This window comes from Monodon monoceros, unplaced genomic scaffold (assembly GCF_005190385.1).
Source record: "Monodon monoceros isolate NGI ecotype Baffin Bay Population unplaced genomic scaffold, NGI_Narwhal_1 Super_Scaffold_21, whole genome shotgun sequence".
Taxonomy (NCBI): domain Eukaryota; kingdom Metazoa; phylum Chordata; class Mammalia; order Artiodactyla; family Monodontidae; genus Monodon; species Monodon monoceros.
Genome location: NW_021703778.1, coordinates 162,214,737 through 162,234,871, shown reverse-complemented (window position 1 = coordinate 162,234,871; position 20,135 = coordinate 162,214,737). Strand labels below are relative to the sequence as shown.

The window sequence follows — 20,135 nt, the reverse complement described above, 5'->3', positions numbered from 1 at the left end:
CATAGATACACCATAGGTTCATAGTTTAAGACAGTGGTGCTCAACTCTGGTCAGACAGTGCATATTTAGTTCTCCAAGAATCCCATGAAGGGTTAGGGACATTCCATGGAGGAAAGAAACTTGAGCAGACAGAGCTCTAAACTAGTAATAGGATTTTACTCCCCAAATGTAAGTAGTTCTTTGTCTTCTCCCCCTCACCCCGCCGACCCACACACCAAGGGAAAGTAACAATGAAAAGAAACCCTAAGATCCTATAGGTGCTACGAGCTTCCCTGGTGGCGTGGTGGATAAGAATCTGCCTGCCAATACAGGGGACATGGGTTCGAGCCCTGGTCCAGGAAGATCCCACATGCCGCGGAGCAACTAAGCCCGTGTGCCACAACTGCTGAGCCTGCATGCCACAACTAGTGAAGCCCACACGCCTAGAGCCCATGCTCTGCAACAAGAGAAGCCACTACAGTGATAAGCCTGCGCACTGCCAACTAGAGAAAGCCGGCGAGCAGCCACAAAGACCCAACAAAAACAAAAATTAAAAAAAAAAAAGATCCTATAGGTGCTATATTTTAATAGATAATGTTGGCTGGTAGAAGAATTACTCCTTCCCTTCCTTTTAGAAGTTATTCTTTCAACATTTTACCTGAAAGTCTTCTTTTTCAGTGTAGTTCCAAAGACTTATTTCACATGCCATCCTATATTTTATTGATTTTGTTCAAACTTAAGACATTAGTCCTCTATGAAGCAGATAGGACAGTGTCTTTCATTAACTATTCTGAGTTGATCAGAGTTCAGAATTTCTATGGAATTGTCGTTCATGGGAAAATATACTACCTGTGGAAACCTGAACCATGAAAAGACATGTTATCTTCCTATATTCATGGCCAAATTTAACATTTTCCTTCTTTCGCTTATTATTCTCTACCATCATCCTTGAGATAAATTCCTGCTTAAGTGGAAACGATTGGATAAAATTGGAATAGCAAGCACAAAAGAGTTACTGTTTTGATAATGATTATTCAAAAGGGTGGTAAATTTTATGGTACACCAAGAAAAATAAATTTTCATAAGCAATACAAGTTTAGATTCTAGCACTGGGGAAGTCTTTTGGTCTGTGTGCCAGTTTATAGCCATATCTGAAAGGGCCCCATCACTGATTTTTTCTTATTTTAAGAAGGTTTGGTGACTGCTTTTAAAAAAAAAGTCTTCTATGAGTTCAGAATGGAAAATTTCTTTACAGTGTTTTTTTAAAGAAAATCTAGAAGAATGTATAAAATAAGCCCCAGTAAACCAACTGTAATATGAAGCATAAAAATGTATTTTAAAACTACACATATAAAAGAAGTTTAAAATGTTTTTCATGGAACCGCCTTTATGGTGTTGGATGGTAGAGTTTTTATTTTAAATAAAGACATTCCGTTTTCCAGGACACGATTTATACAAGAAAACATATAATGTCCTGTTGAACGTAGGCCAGATACATTCCCAGACGCTTTGTTACCCAAAACTTTTGAGGGATTTCTTTATAGATGTTTTTGGCAGAAGTGGTGATTTTAGAGGAAACATATAAGAAATACCAGATGCAGTTTTCTGAATTGCCATAAATAGTTAAAAAATTATTTGTGATGATATAAACATCTGGGTATACTAGAAAATGTCAACATTTTAGTTAAGAAAAAAGCTATGTCAGTTAGGTAAATAATTAGGCCCTTTTCAACTTAATGGTTGTACTTTTAAATGTATATTTTATTAATTCTTCTAGATATAAAGGGAAAAGCAAATTATGTAGATATGAGAATTTTTTGACTTTGTATGTTTTGTGTATTTTTCCTCATATGAATAATATGAGTAATTCATAACATAAATCATTTATTCTTTTTTGACCTGTGTTCTATTCTCAGTCTCCCTTCCCAGAGAAAAGTCAGGCATTCTTTCATTTATCACAGATTCATTGTTTTGTGCTGTGCTGTGTACCTAGCAGTAAAATAAGTACTAAAGATACGGGACAAGAGTTCTACCTTCAGGAGGTTTATAGTCAAGCAGAAATAGGGGAAGACTACATGTAGTCACATACATGCAGCAAGCTATTTCAAAAGGAAGAAGCAATCCATTCTACTTCTTGATGGTGGTGTAGAAGGGTAGGAAAGGCTAGTGAAGGGTATACTTGCCCCCACTTGAATGGTGAATATGTACAGTGAAGTAGGCAAAGAGTTCGGGAAGAACATTCTGGATAGAGGGAGGAATTCGTATGAAATTGTGTGTCATAATTTGGAAACTGGCTGAAGATCTGGTGGACTAATAACATGTATGTGTGTGTGTGTGCTGTATTGGTGTGGAGTGCCGAGAAGGCAGAGGTGAGAGTGAGCTGCTGTGTGAAGAAATGAAACTATAAGTATGGATCACAAACAGAAGTTGTAAACTGGGGCCCAAATTATAAAGGAGCAATTAGGACTAAGTAGAGACTGTGGTGAATTGGAGAGCTTCTTATAGGGGGCAACAAATTCTCAGCTTCACGGAACTGTTGTGTAGGAATGTGGGTCCAGGGTTGCCAGATCTTCAGGTCTTTCAAGAGACACCAAAAATGTAGACTTATGTGAAATGTTCCAGTTTTTTAATGTGACGTGTAATTTAAGTTTTTCAAAAAACCCTGTGTGGTCTGAACAAAACATTTCTTTGTATCAGATTTAGTTTGTGCTAATTTGCAACAGTGAGCTTTCAGAAATGGGTTGAGGTTTAGTCTGTAGCCTAGGAAGTCTTTGTCATTAATAAATATCAGTATAAGTATATAGTGACGATGATATTCAGTAAGTGGCAAAATTATTATAATGACTTTACTGCTCATTGACCCAATTGTGGCCCTTTCTTTTGAGATATGGCAGGTCTGTGTGAACCTTTAAAAATTAAATATATAACTTGACTCATAAGCAACTGACAAAGGATTAATCTCCAAAATTTACAAGCAGCTCATGTAGCTCAATATCAAAAAAACAAACAACCCAATCCAAAAATGGGCAGAAGACCTAAATAGACATTTCTCCAAAGAAGATATACAGATTGCCAACAAACACATGAAAGGATGCTCAACATCACTGATCATTAGAGAAATGCAAATCAGAACTACAATGAGGTATCACCTCACACCGGTCAGAATGGCCATCATCAAAAAGTCTACAAACAATAAATGCTGGAGAGGGTGTGGAGAAAAGGGAACCCTCTTGCACTGTTGGTGGGAATGTAAATTGATACAGCCACTATGGAGAACAGTATGGAGGTTCCTTAAAAAACTAAACATAGAACTACCATACGACCCAGCAATCCCACTACTGGGCATATACCCTGAGAAAACCATAATTCAAAAAGAGCCATGTACCAAAATGTTCATTGCAGCTCTATTTACAACAGCCAGGACATGGAAGCAACCTAAATGTCCATCCGCAGATGAATGGATAAAGAAGATGTGGCACATATATACAACGGAATATTACTCAGCCATAAAAAGAAACGAAATTGAGTTATTTGTAGTGAGGTGGATGGACCTAGAGTCTGTCATACAGAGTGAAGTCAGTCAGAAAGAGTAAAATAAATACCGTATGCTAGCACATATATATGGAATCTAAAAAAAAAAAAAAAGGTCATGAAGAACCTAGGGATAAGACAGGAATAAAGACACAGACCTACTAGAGAATGGACTTGAGGATACGGGGAGGGGGAAGGGTAAGCTGGACAGAGTGAGAGAGTGGCATGGACATATATACACTACCAAATGTAAAATAGATAGCTAGTGGGAAGCAGCTGCATAGCACAAGGAGATCAGCTTGGTGCTTTGTGACCACCTAGAGGGGTGGGATAGGGAGGGTGGGAGGGAGGGAGACACAGGAGGGAGGAGATATGGGGACATGTATATATGTAAAACTGATTCACTTTGTTATAAACCAGAAACTAACGCACCATTGTAAAGCAATTATACTCCAATAAAGATGTTAAAAAATTAAAAATAAAAAAAAAAACTTGATTCATAATATTCAGTCTTTAAGAAAATTTGTTTTGATATGGAAAAATGCAGTACAAATTATCTGAATTCTAATGTATTAAAGGATTGAGGGAGGAGGGTGGAGAGGAAAAATAAATTTGATCTGGTTACATTAAAAATATTTACATATTTACAAATCTCTTTCAAATGCACATAGTAACTCTAATTTAACTGTACAAATAATCCAGTAGACTTCAACATTGATATTTCAGTTTAATCACAGATTCTAATCTATTGAAATTCAAGTTAATTAGGTTATACTGTATTAATAAAATTCTTTTCTGTGAGTTCATTGCTAGGAAGTGGAGTTTCAAAAATTACTTTTTACTCTGCAATTAATAATTATAATTATGGAACAAGAAAGCATTCACCATATACTCTAGACCTTAAAATTCCGTTGAAATGGTTGAAAGGAATTGAGTTAAAAGACAAAGCAGTTGCTAATATGTCTTTTTTTTTTTAATTTATTTTTGTTTATTTTGGCTGCGTTGGGTCTTCGTTGCTGCGTGCGGGCTTTCTCTAGTTGCGGCGAGGTGGGGCTACTCTTTATTGCAGTGCGCAGGCTTCTCATTGCAGTGGCTTCTCTTGTTGCAAGCACAGGCTCTAGGCATGTGGGCTTCAGTAGTTATGGTGCATGGACTCAGTGGTTGCGGCTTGTGGGGCTCTAGAGCGCAGACTCAGTAGTTATCATGCACAGTCTTAGTTGCTCCGCGGCATGTGGGATCTTCCCAGACCAGGGCTCGAACCCATGTCCCCTGCATTGGCAGGAAGATTCTTAACCACTGTGCCACCAGGGAAGCCCACTAATATGTCTTAACTTCCAATGTAAATAAATTTAAGGTGCCTTTAAAAAATAAAAGGTGCCTTTAAAAAATATCATTTGGATGCTCTGGTTTCTCTCAAGATCAAATAAATCTTTTGCCTTTTACTAAAGATTTCCGTGGAGAGAAACAAATCTGAGTGTTCAGTAAATTTTTTGAGGCCTTGCTTTGGCAGAGCTAGAAAAAAGAAATCGTTTGGTGTTATATAATGAAAGTGATCTTGTATAAGTTGAAATTCTGTAATAAAAAGACCGTCAAATTTCTAGCCTTTGCTTTAATTACATTTAATTGACTGAAGAGGCTAAATTTCCTTATATTAGATTTAATATATCAGATTTAAATTTATTTTTTAGGTAGCCAGTCCAAGTAAGACACAAGACCCAGTTTATTTACTGACATATCTATAATAAAATCATATTTCTAACATTCTTTTTTCCTTGTGTTGACTTCTTTGCCATAGTTTGTAAAGATGACAAATAAGGTAAATGGAGGAAAAGTTATCAGTGTTAATGCTAACCAAAGTGATACATATTATCGATAATGGTTAGGGCTAGGTTGAATGCTGATATTTTAAAAAATCAGATGAATGAATACTAATGAATACTAATATAGAACTTTACTGGTTAAAAATGTCACATTTAATCACTCAGTAGATTTCTCTCAAAATCCTTTGAGATAAGCATGCTCATTTTACAAAATAGGCATCAGAATCCAGCCCTGGTGACAAGACCATGATTCACATCCAGGTCTTGTGACAAGACCATAATTCACACGCAGATCTCCGGACTCTCAAGTCCTGCTCCAGCCATCTCTCTTTTCTCAGTCAGGTGACTGTTAAATAAACTTGAATCTTGTCCAAGGGAGCTTAGTCATAAAATAGCCAAGGACTTTGTAAGGAGTGTGACCTAACTGTACGATGCTCTCTGAAGACAGTATTAATAGTGCAGTGTTACTAATTACAAATAAAATGTAAAATTATGATGTACTAATTTGTTGTAGTCACTTACATTTTATGTTAAATTTTGATTTTAAATCAAGTGATGAAGATCATGGTACCATCTCTAGGTATTACAGAGACGAGGCTCTGATATGGTTTTAGGATGTCAGATATTCAGAGTAACTCTTCCCCTAAACTAGACCAACCTCAGTTGCTTTATTGCTCAACTTTAAAGTGTACCCCCACTGCCCTTTCTTTCCCGCCTAACTTCCAGACAATTATTTTGGCATGTTTTTAGGTTATTTCACAGGGATATTGTATTTGGCTAAAACCCCATTTCTGAATAACTATGTTTTGCCTGCCCATGTAAATATAATTCTGATTTCAAATTGTGGTTTGAATTAGTGTGCAGTTTTTATGGAGAAATATTGAGAATCTTTTGTGGGAGGAGTATAGGTGTGCCTGGGGAAAAAGAGAAATCTGTAGGGACCTTTGAAGTCAGTATTTGCCTTTCTTTTCTTTTCTAAATCTTTCCTAGTTAACCCATCCTTCCAGTCCCTTCCCCCAAATTCTGAGGTTGTTTTCTAGACTCAAATATCAGAACCCATTTAAATTACTCATATTTGAAATAGCCCTCTACATGTCTGCAAGGATATGCACATTGTCAGTTCTCTTTCTCATTAGCTCAGGACTAACTTGTATTCTGATAATGAGTTTAAGAAATTTTACCCTATTATTTTGGCCTTAAGGATGTTTTGATCAGACCTTTCAGAACACAGAGATTTTAATAAAAGTTATACCCATATTAAAGAATTTTCATCAAAATATTTTCTACTTGAACTTTATTAAGATGGGTTTCCTGATCAGTTTTTCATGGAGCAAAGTTAAATTTTTCCAATTAATTTTATTAAAATCATTTTTATCAGAATCAGCTCTGTGAATTTTACTCTGAAGATATCTATCATTCAGTTTTATCTTCCTTTTCTTTTTTTAATAAGAGACAGTACAGTGTAATGGTTATATCCTGGTTATACTCCAAAGCAGTGCTATCCTATAAAAATGCAATGGAAGCCACATTTATAATTAAAAATAAATTTAGTAGCCATGTTTAAAAAGTAAAAAGATACAGGGAGATTAATTTTAATAATATATTTTATATAACTCAGCGTATCTAGAATATTATCATTTTGACATGTAATCAATATAAAAATCATTAACTTTAGAAGAAAGTAGTTAGGAGAAGGGAAGTCTCAGAGAAACGGAAGGTTGGGGATAGATTAAGTTTGACCTCTTCTTCTGCTACCTTTGTATAGCCTTGAAGAGAAGTGGAGGAGGATGAAAGAGAAGACTGTGCCCATCTTTACTCTAGCTCTTACTTTAGTTCATGAGTGGGGTGGTTAATTCAGAACATCAACAAGAGATTAACTTACTTGCTGTTCTTCCTCTGAATAATTAAGAGTTCTACTTAATTTAGAAGGTAGTACTAGAAAAGGCCCACGTGGCACCATGGTTCGTAGTATATATGTGCCCATTAAGAATCTAAAATGTCTTTTACTGACTCAGACTTTAGTAATAGTCTTGTTCTCTCTGTCTCTGTCTGTCTTTCTGTGTCTGTCTGTCTCTCTCTTAATGTTCAAGCTTAAATTCCTCCCTGGAAAGACAGGAAAGGAAATGTTTGTAGTAGATTTTCCAAACACAAACCTTGCTTTTATAATACGGTTATGACAACCACCTCTGTTTTGGTAAAAGTTAGCCTATTACATTTTGCAGTTTAGATTTTTGCAATGTGGAAAAACCACAAACCATTGCAAACAGTTAAACTGAACATTTTTGTATATACATTTAGTACTGTAAATCAGAATTTTAGTACTGTACAGACAGAATGAAAACATAAAGCAGATGAACCTGGCCTAATCTGTAAGGTTCAGAGAAAACTTCTTTGAGGAAGGGACTTGGGAACTGACATGTGAATGGTAAAGAGGAGTTAATAGGCAGTGCCGAAGGAAAAGAGCTTTCCAGGCAAAAGGAAAAACGTTTGCAGAGGTCTTGCAGTGGGAATTGAGAGTTCAGAAATAAATCATACATTTCTGGTCAATTGATTTTCAACAAGGATTCCAAAGGAGTAGTTTTTTCAACACATGGTACCAGAGCAACTGGATATCCACATGTACACGAACGAAGTTGGACCCTTACCTCATACCATGCACAAAAAGTAACTCAAAGTGGGTCATAGACCTACATTTTAGAGTTAAAACTGTGAAACTCTTAGAAGAAAACATAGGAGTAAATCTTTGTGATGTTGAGTTAAGCAGTGGCTTCTTAGATATGACACTAAAGGGGCAAGCAACAAAAGAAAAACTAAATTGGACTTCATTAAAATTAAAAACTTCTGTGCTTCAAAGGATACCATCAAGAAAGTGAAATGACAACTCACAGAGTGGGAGAAAATATTTGCAAGTCGTATACTGGATAAGGAAACTTGTATCCCACTACCACTAGGAAAATGCTGCATAACTCAAAGAGTAGGTTTGTGGAAAGAGGTCAGAGTTGTCTCATGTTGGGATGTGAGTGTTTCTTGATTTGAAAAGTTGAGCTGTACTGCAAAGCATTCTCCTAATTTCTTTCAGAATGAAATTTGTAATCTAGCTTGATGTTAATAAGCATCTCCTTCGGCTCAGACTATCCATTTCTGAGGAAACGGGTGTAAACTCCATGGGTTTGCTGAGAGTTCCTTAGTCTAGGAATCCATGGTCCCATGGCATGGTTGATTATGAACAGGGTCTCTCCTGTTGTAATTCTAGACTTTGATTTTAGTACTGTTCACATTCCTAGTATTCTGCCAAGACTTTACAGATTTTGCTTCCTTTTAAAATAAATAAGAATTTAAAAATAAAATAATCTAAACATCTTTCTAAATCAGTCATAAGCTATAGTATCTTGCCTAGTGTGAGAACCAGGGATCTGAATTGTTTCTTGCAGCTTATTTACCCCAGGATACTTTGCCCTATCAGCTGCCTTCTGAGCCATGGTCTTGGTTGCGTTAGCTGCTCTTCCTCTTCTTAGCTCACCAAAAAAGATTCCAGCCGGGAAAATGGAAAAAGGAAAATCTAAAATTGTCCTTTCCGGTATTTTCCCATTAAAGAGTGGCTCTGGAGATGTTTCATGCAAAGGAGCAGTGGTGAAAAATCTCTTCTTTGATGTTAAGTTTCTGAAGAGAATGAGAAAACCTTTGGTTTTTAAATGTTCTGTTAAAGAATTGATTATTTTATTGGGGGTAAACAATGTGAATTAATGCATACTCTGGCTCCTAGGTAATTTCTATACCAGAGAACCTAATTCCCTGAACCAAAGAAGAGGTGGACGCAATTGAGTATTCCTAATTAGAATAAGTACATATATTCAAAATTCTCACTAAAGATGTCATAAATCTCATTATATATTCATACAGACTATTTTAATCAGTTAATGACTCTCTTTATTCACATATTTTAAAACAGATGAGCTCCGACAAGAAATGCTGGATGATGTACAAAAGAAATTGATGAATTTAGTAAATAGCACAGAAGGAAAAGTGGACAAGTATGCTCTGCCTTTTACTTTTATGTACTTTATGGGGTTCACTTTTATGGTAAAAACAATTTCTACATGTAAATATATGTGATTAAGGTTTTAAAAATCCTTTTCTTTTTCTTATATAATGATGAGCTGCAGTTAGTTTTAATGAGGGGTCAGTAACTTGTTTTCTCTTGGTTTTTAAATAGACTTTCCCAGCTCAAATTCTTTTTCTTAAAACCATAGGCAAGAGTTAAAACATCACCACAATATAAAGTACTTAGAAAATATAAAGTTTATTCTTACCATTCTTTTTTGTTCTCTTTACTGCCCTTAAGTGGATATATCTTGCCCAAATGCATTAGGTGTGAAACCTAGGTATACATGTAGTATATCTTTAACATTTTAAAGATTTAGATATTATGAGCAAATTTTTAATGAATGAGGAAATATAAGCATAACCGTTAAGCACAAGAACTATCATCACCATTTAGGATACGGAGGGAAAAATCTGAAGTGTCTCCTTAAGACATCGACCCAGACAGGCACTGAGAATTACTAATGAGGTACCATCTCAGTTGATTATTTGGTTGAAGAAAGTTGGTGACTAGTAAGTGATGTTTTTAAAGGTACACATTTTGGGTTGTTTGCAATATTCTTAATTAGACTTGTCAAAAAATTTTTAAAGCTACGTTAAAATATTTTAGTGTTTTTTATAACTGTTATTTAAATATGATTAAATATTTGTATGTTTAGTGTTGATTGTTTGGATACACTAGATATTGAGACAACTGGTGAGTTAGCCTGAGCTGTTTCTGCCTCCGTTTTCATAGAGTTCTAATGAGAAACCTCTTCACTGGACACTTCCACACACCAAAAAATCAGCGTCATGAAGTGTTACGATTAATGGGAAGCATCCTAGGTATCAAAAAGGAGGAAATGGAACAGGTAACTGAATATTGAATGCCATTTTGAATACATTTATAACTAAAGTGCTTGGTATCATATAAATTTTTTTTTTTACTGTGTATTATATAACTTGCTGAATGCAATTTTCTCAATAATGTGGAAATGGAATCATGTTATACTACAGAGAAGAAGCAGATTTGCGCAGCTTGTGTAATATTAGTTTAAATGTTTTGTAACTTACATGCAACCGTCCGTATCAGAATGCTTCAAGTTTGAGACATGGCAGTCCTCACATCTCATTTGAGATAGTGCTTAGGATGACAGTGTTATATGTAGCTTCTGTCAGTAGGAAACTAGGAATTGGACTTGGAAACATGGTTTACTGCCATCTGAAATCATGTAAAAGTGCTTCTGTTTTCTTTTCTTGTGTTGATAATATTTTTCTGTTTTAAAATAATCTTTCAGTTGTTGAATGAAGATCAGGGTGGTGTTACCAAGTGGATGACTGGGTGGCTTGGAGGAGGATCAAAAAGTGTTCCCAGCACACCTTTGAGACCAAGTCAGCAATCTCTGCTTAATAGTGTAAGAGTTGATTTATTCCTGCTGGATGTGAGCAGTGAAATGATTGTGCATCGTATTCATTTGCAAAGAATTAGACTTCTTTTTCAGGTTATTTTATACAGCCCTTTTCTTTTGGGGTTGTGGAAACTGAGATCCAGAGAGGTGATTCGCTTCAGGATAATAAGCCAGTTTTAATAATTTTATTGCACATATCAGTAGGTTTTATTTTAACATTTTGTTTACATGGTACTTTGATTTTTCAAAGCATTAACTGTTCCTTCTTTTGTATTTGATCGTGCTGCTATCAGCCCACAGTCATTTATCTCTTACTACTAAGTTATGAGATTCTTGAAGACAGAGGCTCTGTTTTATGCCTGTATGTATCTACCTAGTCATTGAGCCAGTGAATATTTATTGAGCACCTGCTGTGTACCAGACTGTTCTGAGCATTGAGGATGCAGGTGCAAACCAAATAGGTAAAGTGCTTTCCCTCAACAAACTTACATTCTGGTAGGAGGAGGCAGTTAATAAACACGAAAATACGATGCCTGGTGTATAGTAGGCTTAAGATGAGTATTAATTGAACTGAGTAGCACTGTGAGTTAGAATGTGGAGTTTACTTCTTTATTTTATATTTTTTACTAAAGAGGAAACTGAGGATAGGTGACTTACCCAAAGCTGGTGAAAGATAGAACTCAAATTGGATGGCATAAAATTTAATTTAAAGGAAAGTTCTACATGACATTATTTTAATCTGATAATATTACTGGTGAGCTTTTGCTGTACTCATTCATTGGGTGTTACTCTAGAAAAATAGGACTTTAATGCTTGTTTTCTGTTGATATAATTTTTTTATGTCTATGTAAACGGTTACTAAAATGATTGAAGACTTGATGTCTTAAGTGCCATTGATGGTGAGAAATCTGTTATCTGGTGGCTAATTCTCATTATGAGGTTTGTAACAAGTGTTGTCATCAAAGATTATTGATTAAATTGTTAAAGTTTTTGATTGATACCTGTGTATCAGAGTGCTAGCACTTTTAATTGTTCATAAGGCTTGTTCATAAAGAAATGATTCAGGTAGCATGACTAGTTTTTAATATTTAATTAGAATAGCTGGTACAGTTTCTTAGCTGTAGTGAATATAATTTTATTATCTGCCTAATATATCCCAAATATTTTTTCTTAGTCTTTTTCAGAACTTTTTGTTAAATTTCTAGAAACAGAATCTCATCCATCTATTCCACCACCCAAGCTTTCTGTTCATGATATGAAACCTCTAGATTCACCAGGAAGGAGAAAACTAGATACAAGTGTACCCGGAAGTTTTAAAGGTAAAATCAGATACTTATTTTTTCTACAATTTAAAAAATTGATAATTTTTGATTATGTTTTACTGTGATATTAACTAAATTTTTAGTGTTTTTGAAAATGTGCAATAATGACTTCTTCCAAAATTTCAGTAAGGCGTTAGATTTTGGCTTCATACATTCTTGTAGCAGCCTGATATTTAATTAGCTTAGATTAATTTAAGCAGTATGAAATATTTTCCCTTTATATATTGGAATAATTCTTCTCTCTCTGCATAAGACACCTTGAATTATTCGTGGAAGTGGTGGTTGAACTGGTAAACCTTTGCTTGTTCACACATTTTCCTTTTGAATTGTAGTTTATAGTTAAAGATTTTTCCCCTGTGATAATAATCTAAGTGTTACACTCAAAAACCAAAGTTGGTGTGTTAATAATATGTACAAGAGCTGTTTAGTAAACTGGCCTACACATCCAAGAACATTATGAAGAGTTCTTGTATGTTAAAAGGCCTGCCTGGAAGCAAATGGTATGGTGGTTCAACAATATGTGGACGTAGTTTTCTACCCCACTAGGTTGTAAGGATCTTACGCTATTTATATCCCTCATATTGGCATGTACTAAAGTTTCTTGAGTTCAAATTAAAGTATAATCCATTAGACTATATATGAATTCTTTATAGGAAGGGCTGTCTTTTATCTGAAATCTTCATATTTTAATACAGACTAACATGTTTGCTAGTTGGACTGTAAAGGAACATATTGTATACTGTCAAGTTTGTCACATGCCAGATACTTAAATTTGGATAAAATACTGAATTTATATTCTGAAATTTAAATAACTTCCTTAGTTCTTATTTAGATGAATATTTCTATTTTCCTGAACTTTTATAGAAAGAGAAAGTGGTAAAATTATTTTAGATAAAAGATTTGTCTACTAAATTTAGTCTTTAGAAAAGTCTCAACTTTAACATGTGTAGACTATACTAAAACACTTGTTATACTAGATTTTAGCATCTTGAAGCTAAAATTTATTCTATTTTATTTAAATTTATTTTATTTAAATTTTATTTAAATATACATTATTTAAATTTTGATTCCAAAATTTCTTTTGGCAGGGTCTCCCCTCCCTCTCCCTCCTTTCCCCTGTCTCCACTCCTTCCCCTTCTTCCCACTCCTCCTCTTTCATACACCTCCCCACCTTCAGTTATCAAGTCACATGCGTAGCTTCATTTGTATTGATCAGAGACAAAAGCCAGAGCTTAACCACATAGCACCAGAAGCTTTTTCAGAGTTTGGAAAATTGTCATTCACAGGAAAGTACAACTTGGGGACCCAGGGGTGCTCAATGATAAGAAGATTTGATGAATTTGTCTCAATGCTCCCTTTGTTTTGGAGGCCTCTTTTATTTGAGTTTCCCACTGCTGAAGCGGGTGCCTTCAACAGGTTGCTTGTCTCTCAACCATGAAGTTGTTAATGATCTTGGGTAATAAAGCAGAATTCTGCCCACTAAGAAATTAGTACGTAAACCAAATGCCTGTTCCAGTAAAAACTTAATTGTTCAGCCTGACTTTACAGAGAAATAATCTAATGAGAATTATTTTCAGACTTTTGAACGTCTAAAAGGTGATCATTTAATGTAATGCATAAGTCGTTTTTTCTTTTGGTAAATTAATATTCAATCTGATTGTTATCATTGCAATATGGATGCTAGTTTTTTTCATGACCATTATAATAATTTGGGCAAAACAAGTTCTCAAGTCCTCCCATCTTTCAGGTGGTTAGATAAGAGTTTGCCTGGTTACATAGAAAACATCTTTTAAAAAACTGTTGTTATAGTAAATGACGTTAATCAGTTATATAACTGGTATCAAGTATAAGACAACAATACTCATGTGTTTAATAAAGTATTAGCTCTACATACAAATATTTCTCACTTCCATTTCTTTCTCTATTTATTGCCTTATCCTCTTTCACCTTCTGTGTTTCATAGACCTGTTTATCCGATCCAGAACCCGGCAGCATATGAACTAAATTTATTTGGGGGCCAAATCTAGGAACCTAAAACACATGTATAACAGTGACCAAATAGCATATGGGAGATTAAATCATTCATATTTTGTCATTTAGATACAACCGAACCCAGGTCTGGTAGAAGAACAGATGTGAATCCGTTCCTAGCTCCCCGCTCTGCGGCTGTGCCTCTCATTAACCCAGCTGGACTTGGACCTGGAGGGCCTGGGCATCTCCTTTTGAAACCCATCTCAGACGTACTGCCCACATTTACGCCTTTGCCAGTGTTACCTGACAACAGCGCCGGAGTTGTGTTGAAAGACCTTTTAAAGCAGTAGGTGATTCTCAAGCCAGAGATGACATATATAGCACTTTAAAAAAAACCCATGAACACTATGTGTATGTAGTTTATCACAAAGTGGCCTTTTGGAAGAAGTCATGTATTTGTTCACAGTTATACTTTATCTAAATTTAATAGCAGTATTCTCAATGCTTCTAGAAATTGCAGGTGTTAAAGGAGGAAGTGTTTGCTATATTATCTACTTTTTTTCCCTGTCTGATTTGACCTAACTTAAGCTAGAAACATTCACTCTTTTAATTTTAATTTACAAAAATAAGAAAAATTAAAAGACAAAAACACTAGTAGCTATATATCAGCTCTTTATTTCCTTTTCAAGCTCATTGAAGCTAGAGACATGTAGTTTAATCTTTTAAAGATAATCAACAGATTTACCAAAAAGAGGGAAGAAGAAAATAGTGGTGGCTTATCTGCGTAGTGCAAAAATTGATCTAAAGTATATATTAATCATCTTTAAGAGGACGTGGAGTAGACAGGTTAAGAACAAGGCTGTCCCTGGGAGGTCACAGGTGTCCTCAGGTGGAAGGTGTGTGTATTTGGTACTATGCAGTTTCATCTCGTGTGTAGATTCATGTGATGACAGTGCAGAGACAGAGAACAGTTTCGTCAAGGACCCCTTGTGCTCCCCTTTCACAATCATAGCCACCTCCTTCCCTACCGTCTCCTTAACCTCTGGAAACCCCTCACTACGCTCCTTCTCTATAATTTTGTCATTTCAAGAGTGCCATTCGGTGGAATCCTACAGTATGTAACCTTTTGAGACTGGCTTTTTTCACTCAGCATAATTCCCTTGAGATCCTTCTAAGTCGCTGAATATATTGGAAACTTGTTCCTCTCTACTGTTGAGTACATACTGTGAACATATGGTTTAGTTTTAAGAGCTAAGGTGTCTCTTTAAAGATAGCATCTTAAAACTGTTTCTACACACCTACTCACAGCTTTCATCTAAGTGTTAAATTCTACAGCTGCATTTACATAACTATAATTAGCAATATCACTAGACGTGACACCTCCTGCCTCTATCTGAGGTATTGACATGAGAGGTACGGCCACCTTGGAGTCATCCATTCTCATCCTCACAGTCACTGAGGGTAGTGAAATCACTTCAACGACACCAGCACCAGGTGTTTGGAACTTAGCGGTAAGGGAGTATTCCTTTAATTTTTTTATAAACCCCTCATAAAATTCCTGACTTGGAATTTAATTACGTCGGGACATTCACGTTTGTATTAGTTGTTGAAGTTGTACATTTAAAGACATTTCTTTGCAAATTTTGTAAATTTCGATATGCCTTTAAAATAGAAACATCTGTATAATAAGGAAAGGTGAAAACGATACTAATCCAAATATGTAAATAGGCCTGGCTCTGACCAGGGCTAAATTTGGTTGTTTGTAAATTTTGCTGTGATTAACTGTATACTTTGTACTGTATTTAGAGGATTGGAAGTCTTTATGTGTTGATGGATAAAACTTGTTTTTCTGAAAAATCTAGTAACTTAGACATCGCTGCTTCAGAACATCCCCTGTCTCCTTTGCTAATTTATTTATATTGCCATTCTTTATTTAGCATACTTTAAAGGAAGTTGTCATACAAGTGCTTTATTAGAACTATCCAACTGTCTCCTGTCCGGTTTGCCCATTATTGTTTCTCTACGAAATTATTACTCTTAGGTTTTATAAGGTCCTTTCAAAGATACTTTCACTGACCATCCTAAATTATTTGCTGCTTGCCACTGAATTTTTCTTTCAGTGTGGAGCATCCGAAATAAAAGTTTCTAAGTTAAAAAAAAAAAAAAAGACAACATGATCCTTCATTTTGAAGAAATATAGAAAAAAATTCCCTCTTTTAATTTGAAAAGGAGATGCATGGTGGGTATAAGTAGCATGTCATCATATTTTAAATGCCTTTTATGACATTTTCAGTATTTCCTTCCCTGCTCCAAACAGCCTATCCCCCCCATTACCCCATGGTTTAACATAAGTTGGAAAGCTGTTATGGGTGGATTGCATATCTAAACATCCCAACATGACCTTACATGGCTGCTATTTTAAAAAGTACGTGACCTCATCCTAAAGCTGTAGTACCTAATGTTTCAGTTGTATCTTCATCGAAACTATAGGTCACTGATGTGCATACTAAGTGTTTGTTGATCTAAACCAGGCATAACTCATCTGCTTTTCTGACACTAAGATGAGTCAGAGATGAAACACCTGCTCAAAGAATCTTCTTAGGAACCATACAGTGAAGAAGCTTGTATTTCTAATGTTAGCAGTTGGACATTGCTAACACTAATTTTACTGCAGTATTTTAACTACAGTAATTTTGCTGTTTACTTCTCTATAAACTTACTAAAATTTGTGGTTGAATTTTTCCGTAGCTGCCACAGTTTTTCACAGCATTCCTAATGGTTTTCAGCTGCTATATTGTAGTAGAAAATTCATCCAGTCATTGGATTTGATTTTAGTATAATACTGTATCTCATGGTTGAGTTTTTAGTTCCTGCCATTATTGAGTTGAAAGAAAAAAACAAAACCAAAACTAAGTGACAAAAACATGGGGGAAAAAGGAATGACTTTCTTAAAACCATCCAACTAAATACTAAATATCCCCCTCAAGTAAAGCCTCTAGTTTATTGTAACCTTTTAATGGGTAATTGAAAGGGGGAAAAAGTCAAAATACTTTTCCAGTCAGTAGGTGGAAAAGAAAAACTATGCTTCAGGGACAAGAGATAATAAGAATTATTGATAAAGAGCTATTATGTGTCAAACTTAAGGCATTTAAATTTGATTTTTAAGGCTAATGAAGTTTTTCATATATCAAACTATTTAAAACATCTTCCATTAACAAAAATTTATCTTTCGTTTTTTAAATATCAAGTTAAGTATAACATTTATATATTCCTATGGAAAAAATAATGGTACTTTTAATGATCTGACATTTGTGATTATTTGCCAGTCTTTACTTTTTAACTTATTAAGGTTTCTCTACTTAAAACTTATAATTTGTCTTTTGACTTTTAGGGAAATATCTAGTGGGATATTTACAGCCCAGCCTTAATATTGGGTTGTGTTTTATAGAGCTAAAGTCAATGCATTTCTGAATTTCTCAGGAGCACTGCAAGGCAAAAAAACTACTCCAAATAAAAATGATATATGTAAGTTGGCAATGTCTTCATCCACAATAAAAAAAAAAACTTTTTAGCAAACAGCTGCTGACTTTTTCTTTAGAAGGGGGAGAAATGACTTACACATGTTGTTTATAGCAGAAGTTGATGAACTACTGAAGCTGATATCTTCAAGTGTTCACCGGATGTCTGTTAGGATACTGTTTGAGCCTTGGAAATGTTAAGTATGAGCGATTTAATAGATGCTCAAGATTATGTGTGAAAAGAGGATCTGAGAGGTTTTAGCCAGCTCTTTTTTTTCTCCAGAGGTGATACTATGCATCATTGGGCTCTTGGTTTTTCTGCAAAATAATCAGTTATGTATTCATTTTTTCTTAGATGTGGAACTTGTATATTTTTAACTGTTCATGTGGTAGGATTGGAAGGAACATGGGTTTTAAATTTGAGAGATGGATTGGAGTACAGATTTTGAACCTTTCTGTGTGACCTTTAACAAAATTACTTTGACTATGGGACTGATTTTTCTTGTCTCTGAAATAACACACATCTATTAAACTTATGGGTTATAGGGATGAAATGACCCATTCATTCATAATATTTATTAAATGAATAAATGTACCACTTGTGGAAATGCTTTATAAAGTCTATAGTTCTACACAGATACTAGAAGTTGTGGTAATTACTGCCAAAAAGTAGATAAGAATGTCAGGGATGGGGGTGTTACTGAATCCAAGTGTTATTTCAAAAAGGTAAGGAGAGGTCAAACGCCTGAAGTTCTTGCCGCTCTGGTGGGCTGAGTTTTAAGAAGAATCAGTTGGATTTAGGAACTGGCTCAGGAAGTTGTTGGCTGTGACCTAGAGAAGTGTCAGTGGAATGGTGGGAGTAAAAAACATGTTAAGTAGGTCGAGTAGGTGCTGAGCAAGTGGTGATGGTGTTTATAGGCATCTCTTCTGAGAAATCAGGTTGTGAAGGGGAAAGGGGATAGTAGGAGAGGAGAGTGGGGTGGAGGCACTTGCACGCTGGGAGACTTGAGCAGGTGTGAATGCTTGTGCGAAGGACACATTTAGATGGAGGCTGAAGAGTGGAGAGAAGAGTTCCTGAGGGGGGAGCTGATAGAGTCTGAACACAGATGGGGGGATTGGCCTCAGGGAGGACTCCTACCAGGACGGGAGTGATGGAAGAAAGGGGACATGCGGGTAGCAAGAAAACTGCAAATTTTCTTCTGTGAGGTTGGCAAGGAGCTTTATCTCCTACAGATGAGGGAGAGGAGGGTCTGAGGCTTGAGGGATTCAGTCAAATGGGAGAGACAGATGCTTGTCCAGGTACTAGAGCAGTGCTCGTGGGCACGTGCCAAGTGCCTGAGGGCCCTGACTTAGGCCTGACAGACAGATGGGGGGCGTGGTGGTTAAGCACATCTCAAAGGAAGTACCACTGGCGCACCCTAGAAGGGAGCAAGCTAGCAAAGTAAATGTCAGGTAAAAAACAGTTCTTGCTCTAACCAGTTCTAGTGGAATACAAATTATTAGTAACCTGAACCTTGTTTTCCTGTCCTTGGAATTTAGGTCATGTGAATATATGATATATCTGAAAGTTTTACAGCATGTTATTATCATAATTTAATACATCCAGTAAATTATTAATCCATTATAATTATAACAATATTTGTTTTGGAGATAGAGAAAAATTTAAGAATGTTAATAAATGGATCACTTAAGGCAAATATTTGAACCCTTAGTTGGTTTTCTGCCTTGGCTATTACTGTGTATCCGTCTTTTAGCCCTTCTCGGGTTAAGAAATTAATAATTTGCCCTATAATGATGTTATAACCGTGATCATTTTCAGCTGTGACTTTATTTTACAAGCGTACTCTCCTTTTCACCTCAAATATTCTTAGGCTTCAGTGAACTATTTCTGACCCTCAAAAATTAAATCTCAGTGATTGAAAATATTTGTGAACTTAATGTAACTTAGGAGCTGGGTAAAGTTTTCTAGATATACTTGGACTGTTAAGAATGTAAGATACATTATTCTACTTTGTAAAATATAATACATTTTAGATGTTGAAAGACATTATATTGTGAGGAGGTTTCCTCCAACAATGGTGAATCAGTCTCAAGCCCTTATGGACCCATGGGTAAATGGGTGTGTATTTAAAGTGCATAGATTTCCCAGAGGGCAAGGGCAATCCCAGGTGGTGAAGGGAATCATGATTTCATTTAAAAAAAAGAGTTGGAAAGAAAGCAACATAAGTTTGCTCAGGTTTCCTAGCAGCTCCTTCCGTTTAGCTGTATTTAAAGAACCACGGTGTTATATGGGAGCTAACACATTAGTCCCTTTATAAAAGGGATTTTCAGGCACTCTCCTCAAATAAAAAGGGAATGATGGTAATAAAGTTACAAGTTGTAGACTAATGAGGTAATTTTTTATTTTTGAAAACTTATATGGAATGCACAGTCTTTGGAAAATTTTGGAATCATTTCAAAGTCATCTCTCTAAGGCATTTGCAGGGCCTCATGCAGATTTACTAC

General features: G+C 35.5%; 1 protein-coding gene and 1 non-coding gene across 7 annotated transcripts in view; both read left to right on the top strand.

Annotated features, from left to right (window-relative positions):
- TRIP11 (thyroid hormone receptor interactor 11) overlaps nt 1-17,688 on the top strand; it is a 66,086-nt gene extending 48,398 nt beyond the window's left edge. For 4 of the 6 annotated variants that reach the window (XM_029237695.1, XM_029237692.1, XM_029237693.1 and 1 more), the window contains 5 exons: nt 9,280-9,361; nt 10,168-10,282; nt 10,709-10,825; nt 11,994-12,138; nt 14,242-14,623. In XM_029237695.1, the coding sequence (XP_029093528.1) occupies nt 9,280-9,361; nt 10,168-10,282; nt 10,709-10,825; nt 11,994-12,138; nt 14,242-14,462 (680 nt within the window). In that variant the 3' untranslated portion in view covers nt 14,463-14,623. Of the gene's footprint in view, nt 1-9,279; nt 9,362-9,828; nt 9,886-10,167; nt 10,283-10,708; nt 10,826-11,993; nt 12,139-14,241 lie in introns of those variants that run through there. The other 2 variants (XM_029237691.1, XM_029237696.1) reach the window with 2 other exon arrangements.
- Nucleotides 4,909-5,024, top strand: LOC114905413. The gene has a single exon (XR_003796239.1). It is a non-coding gene; the product is annotated as a U5 spliceosomal RNA (small nuclear RNA).
- Nucleotides 17,689-20,135: the final 2,447 nt, after the last annotated feature.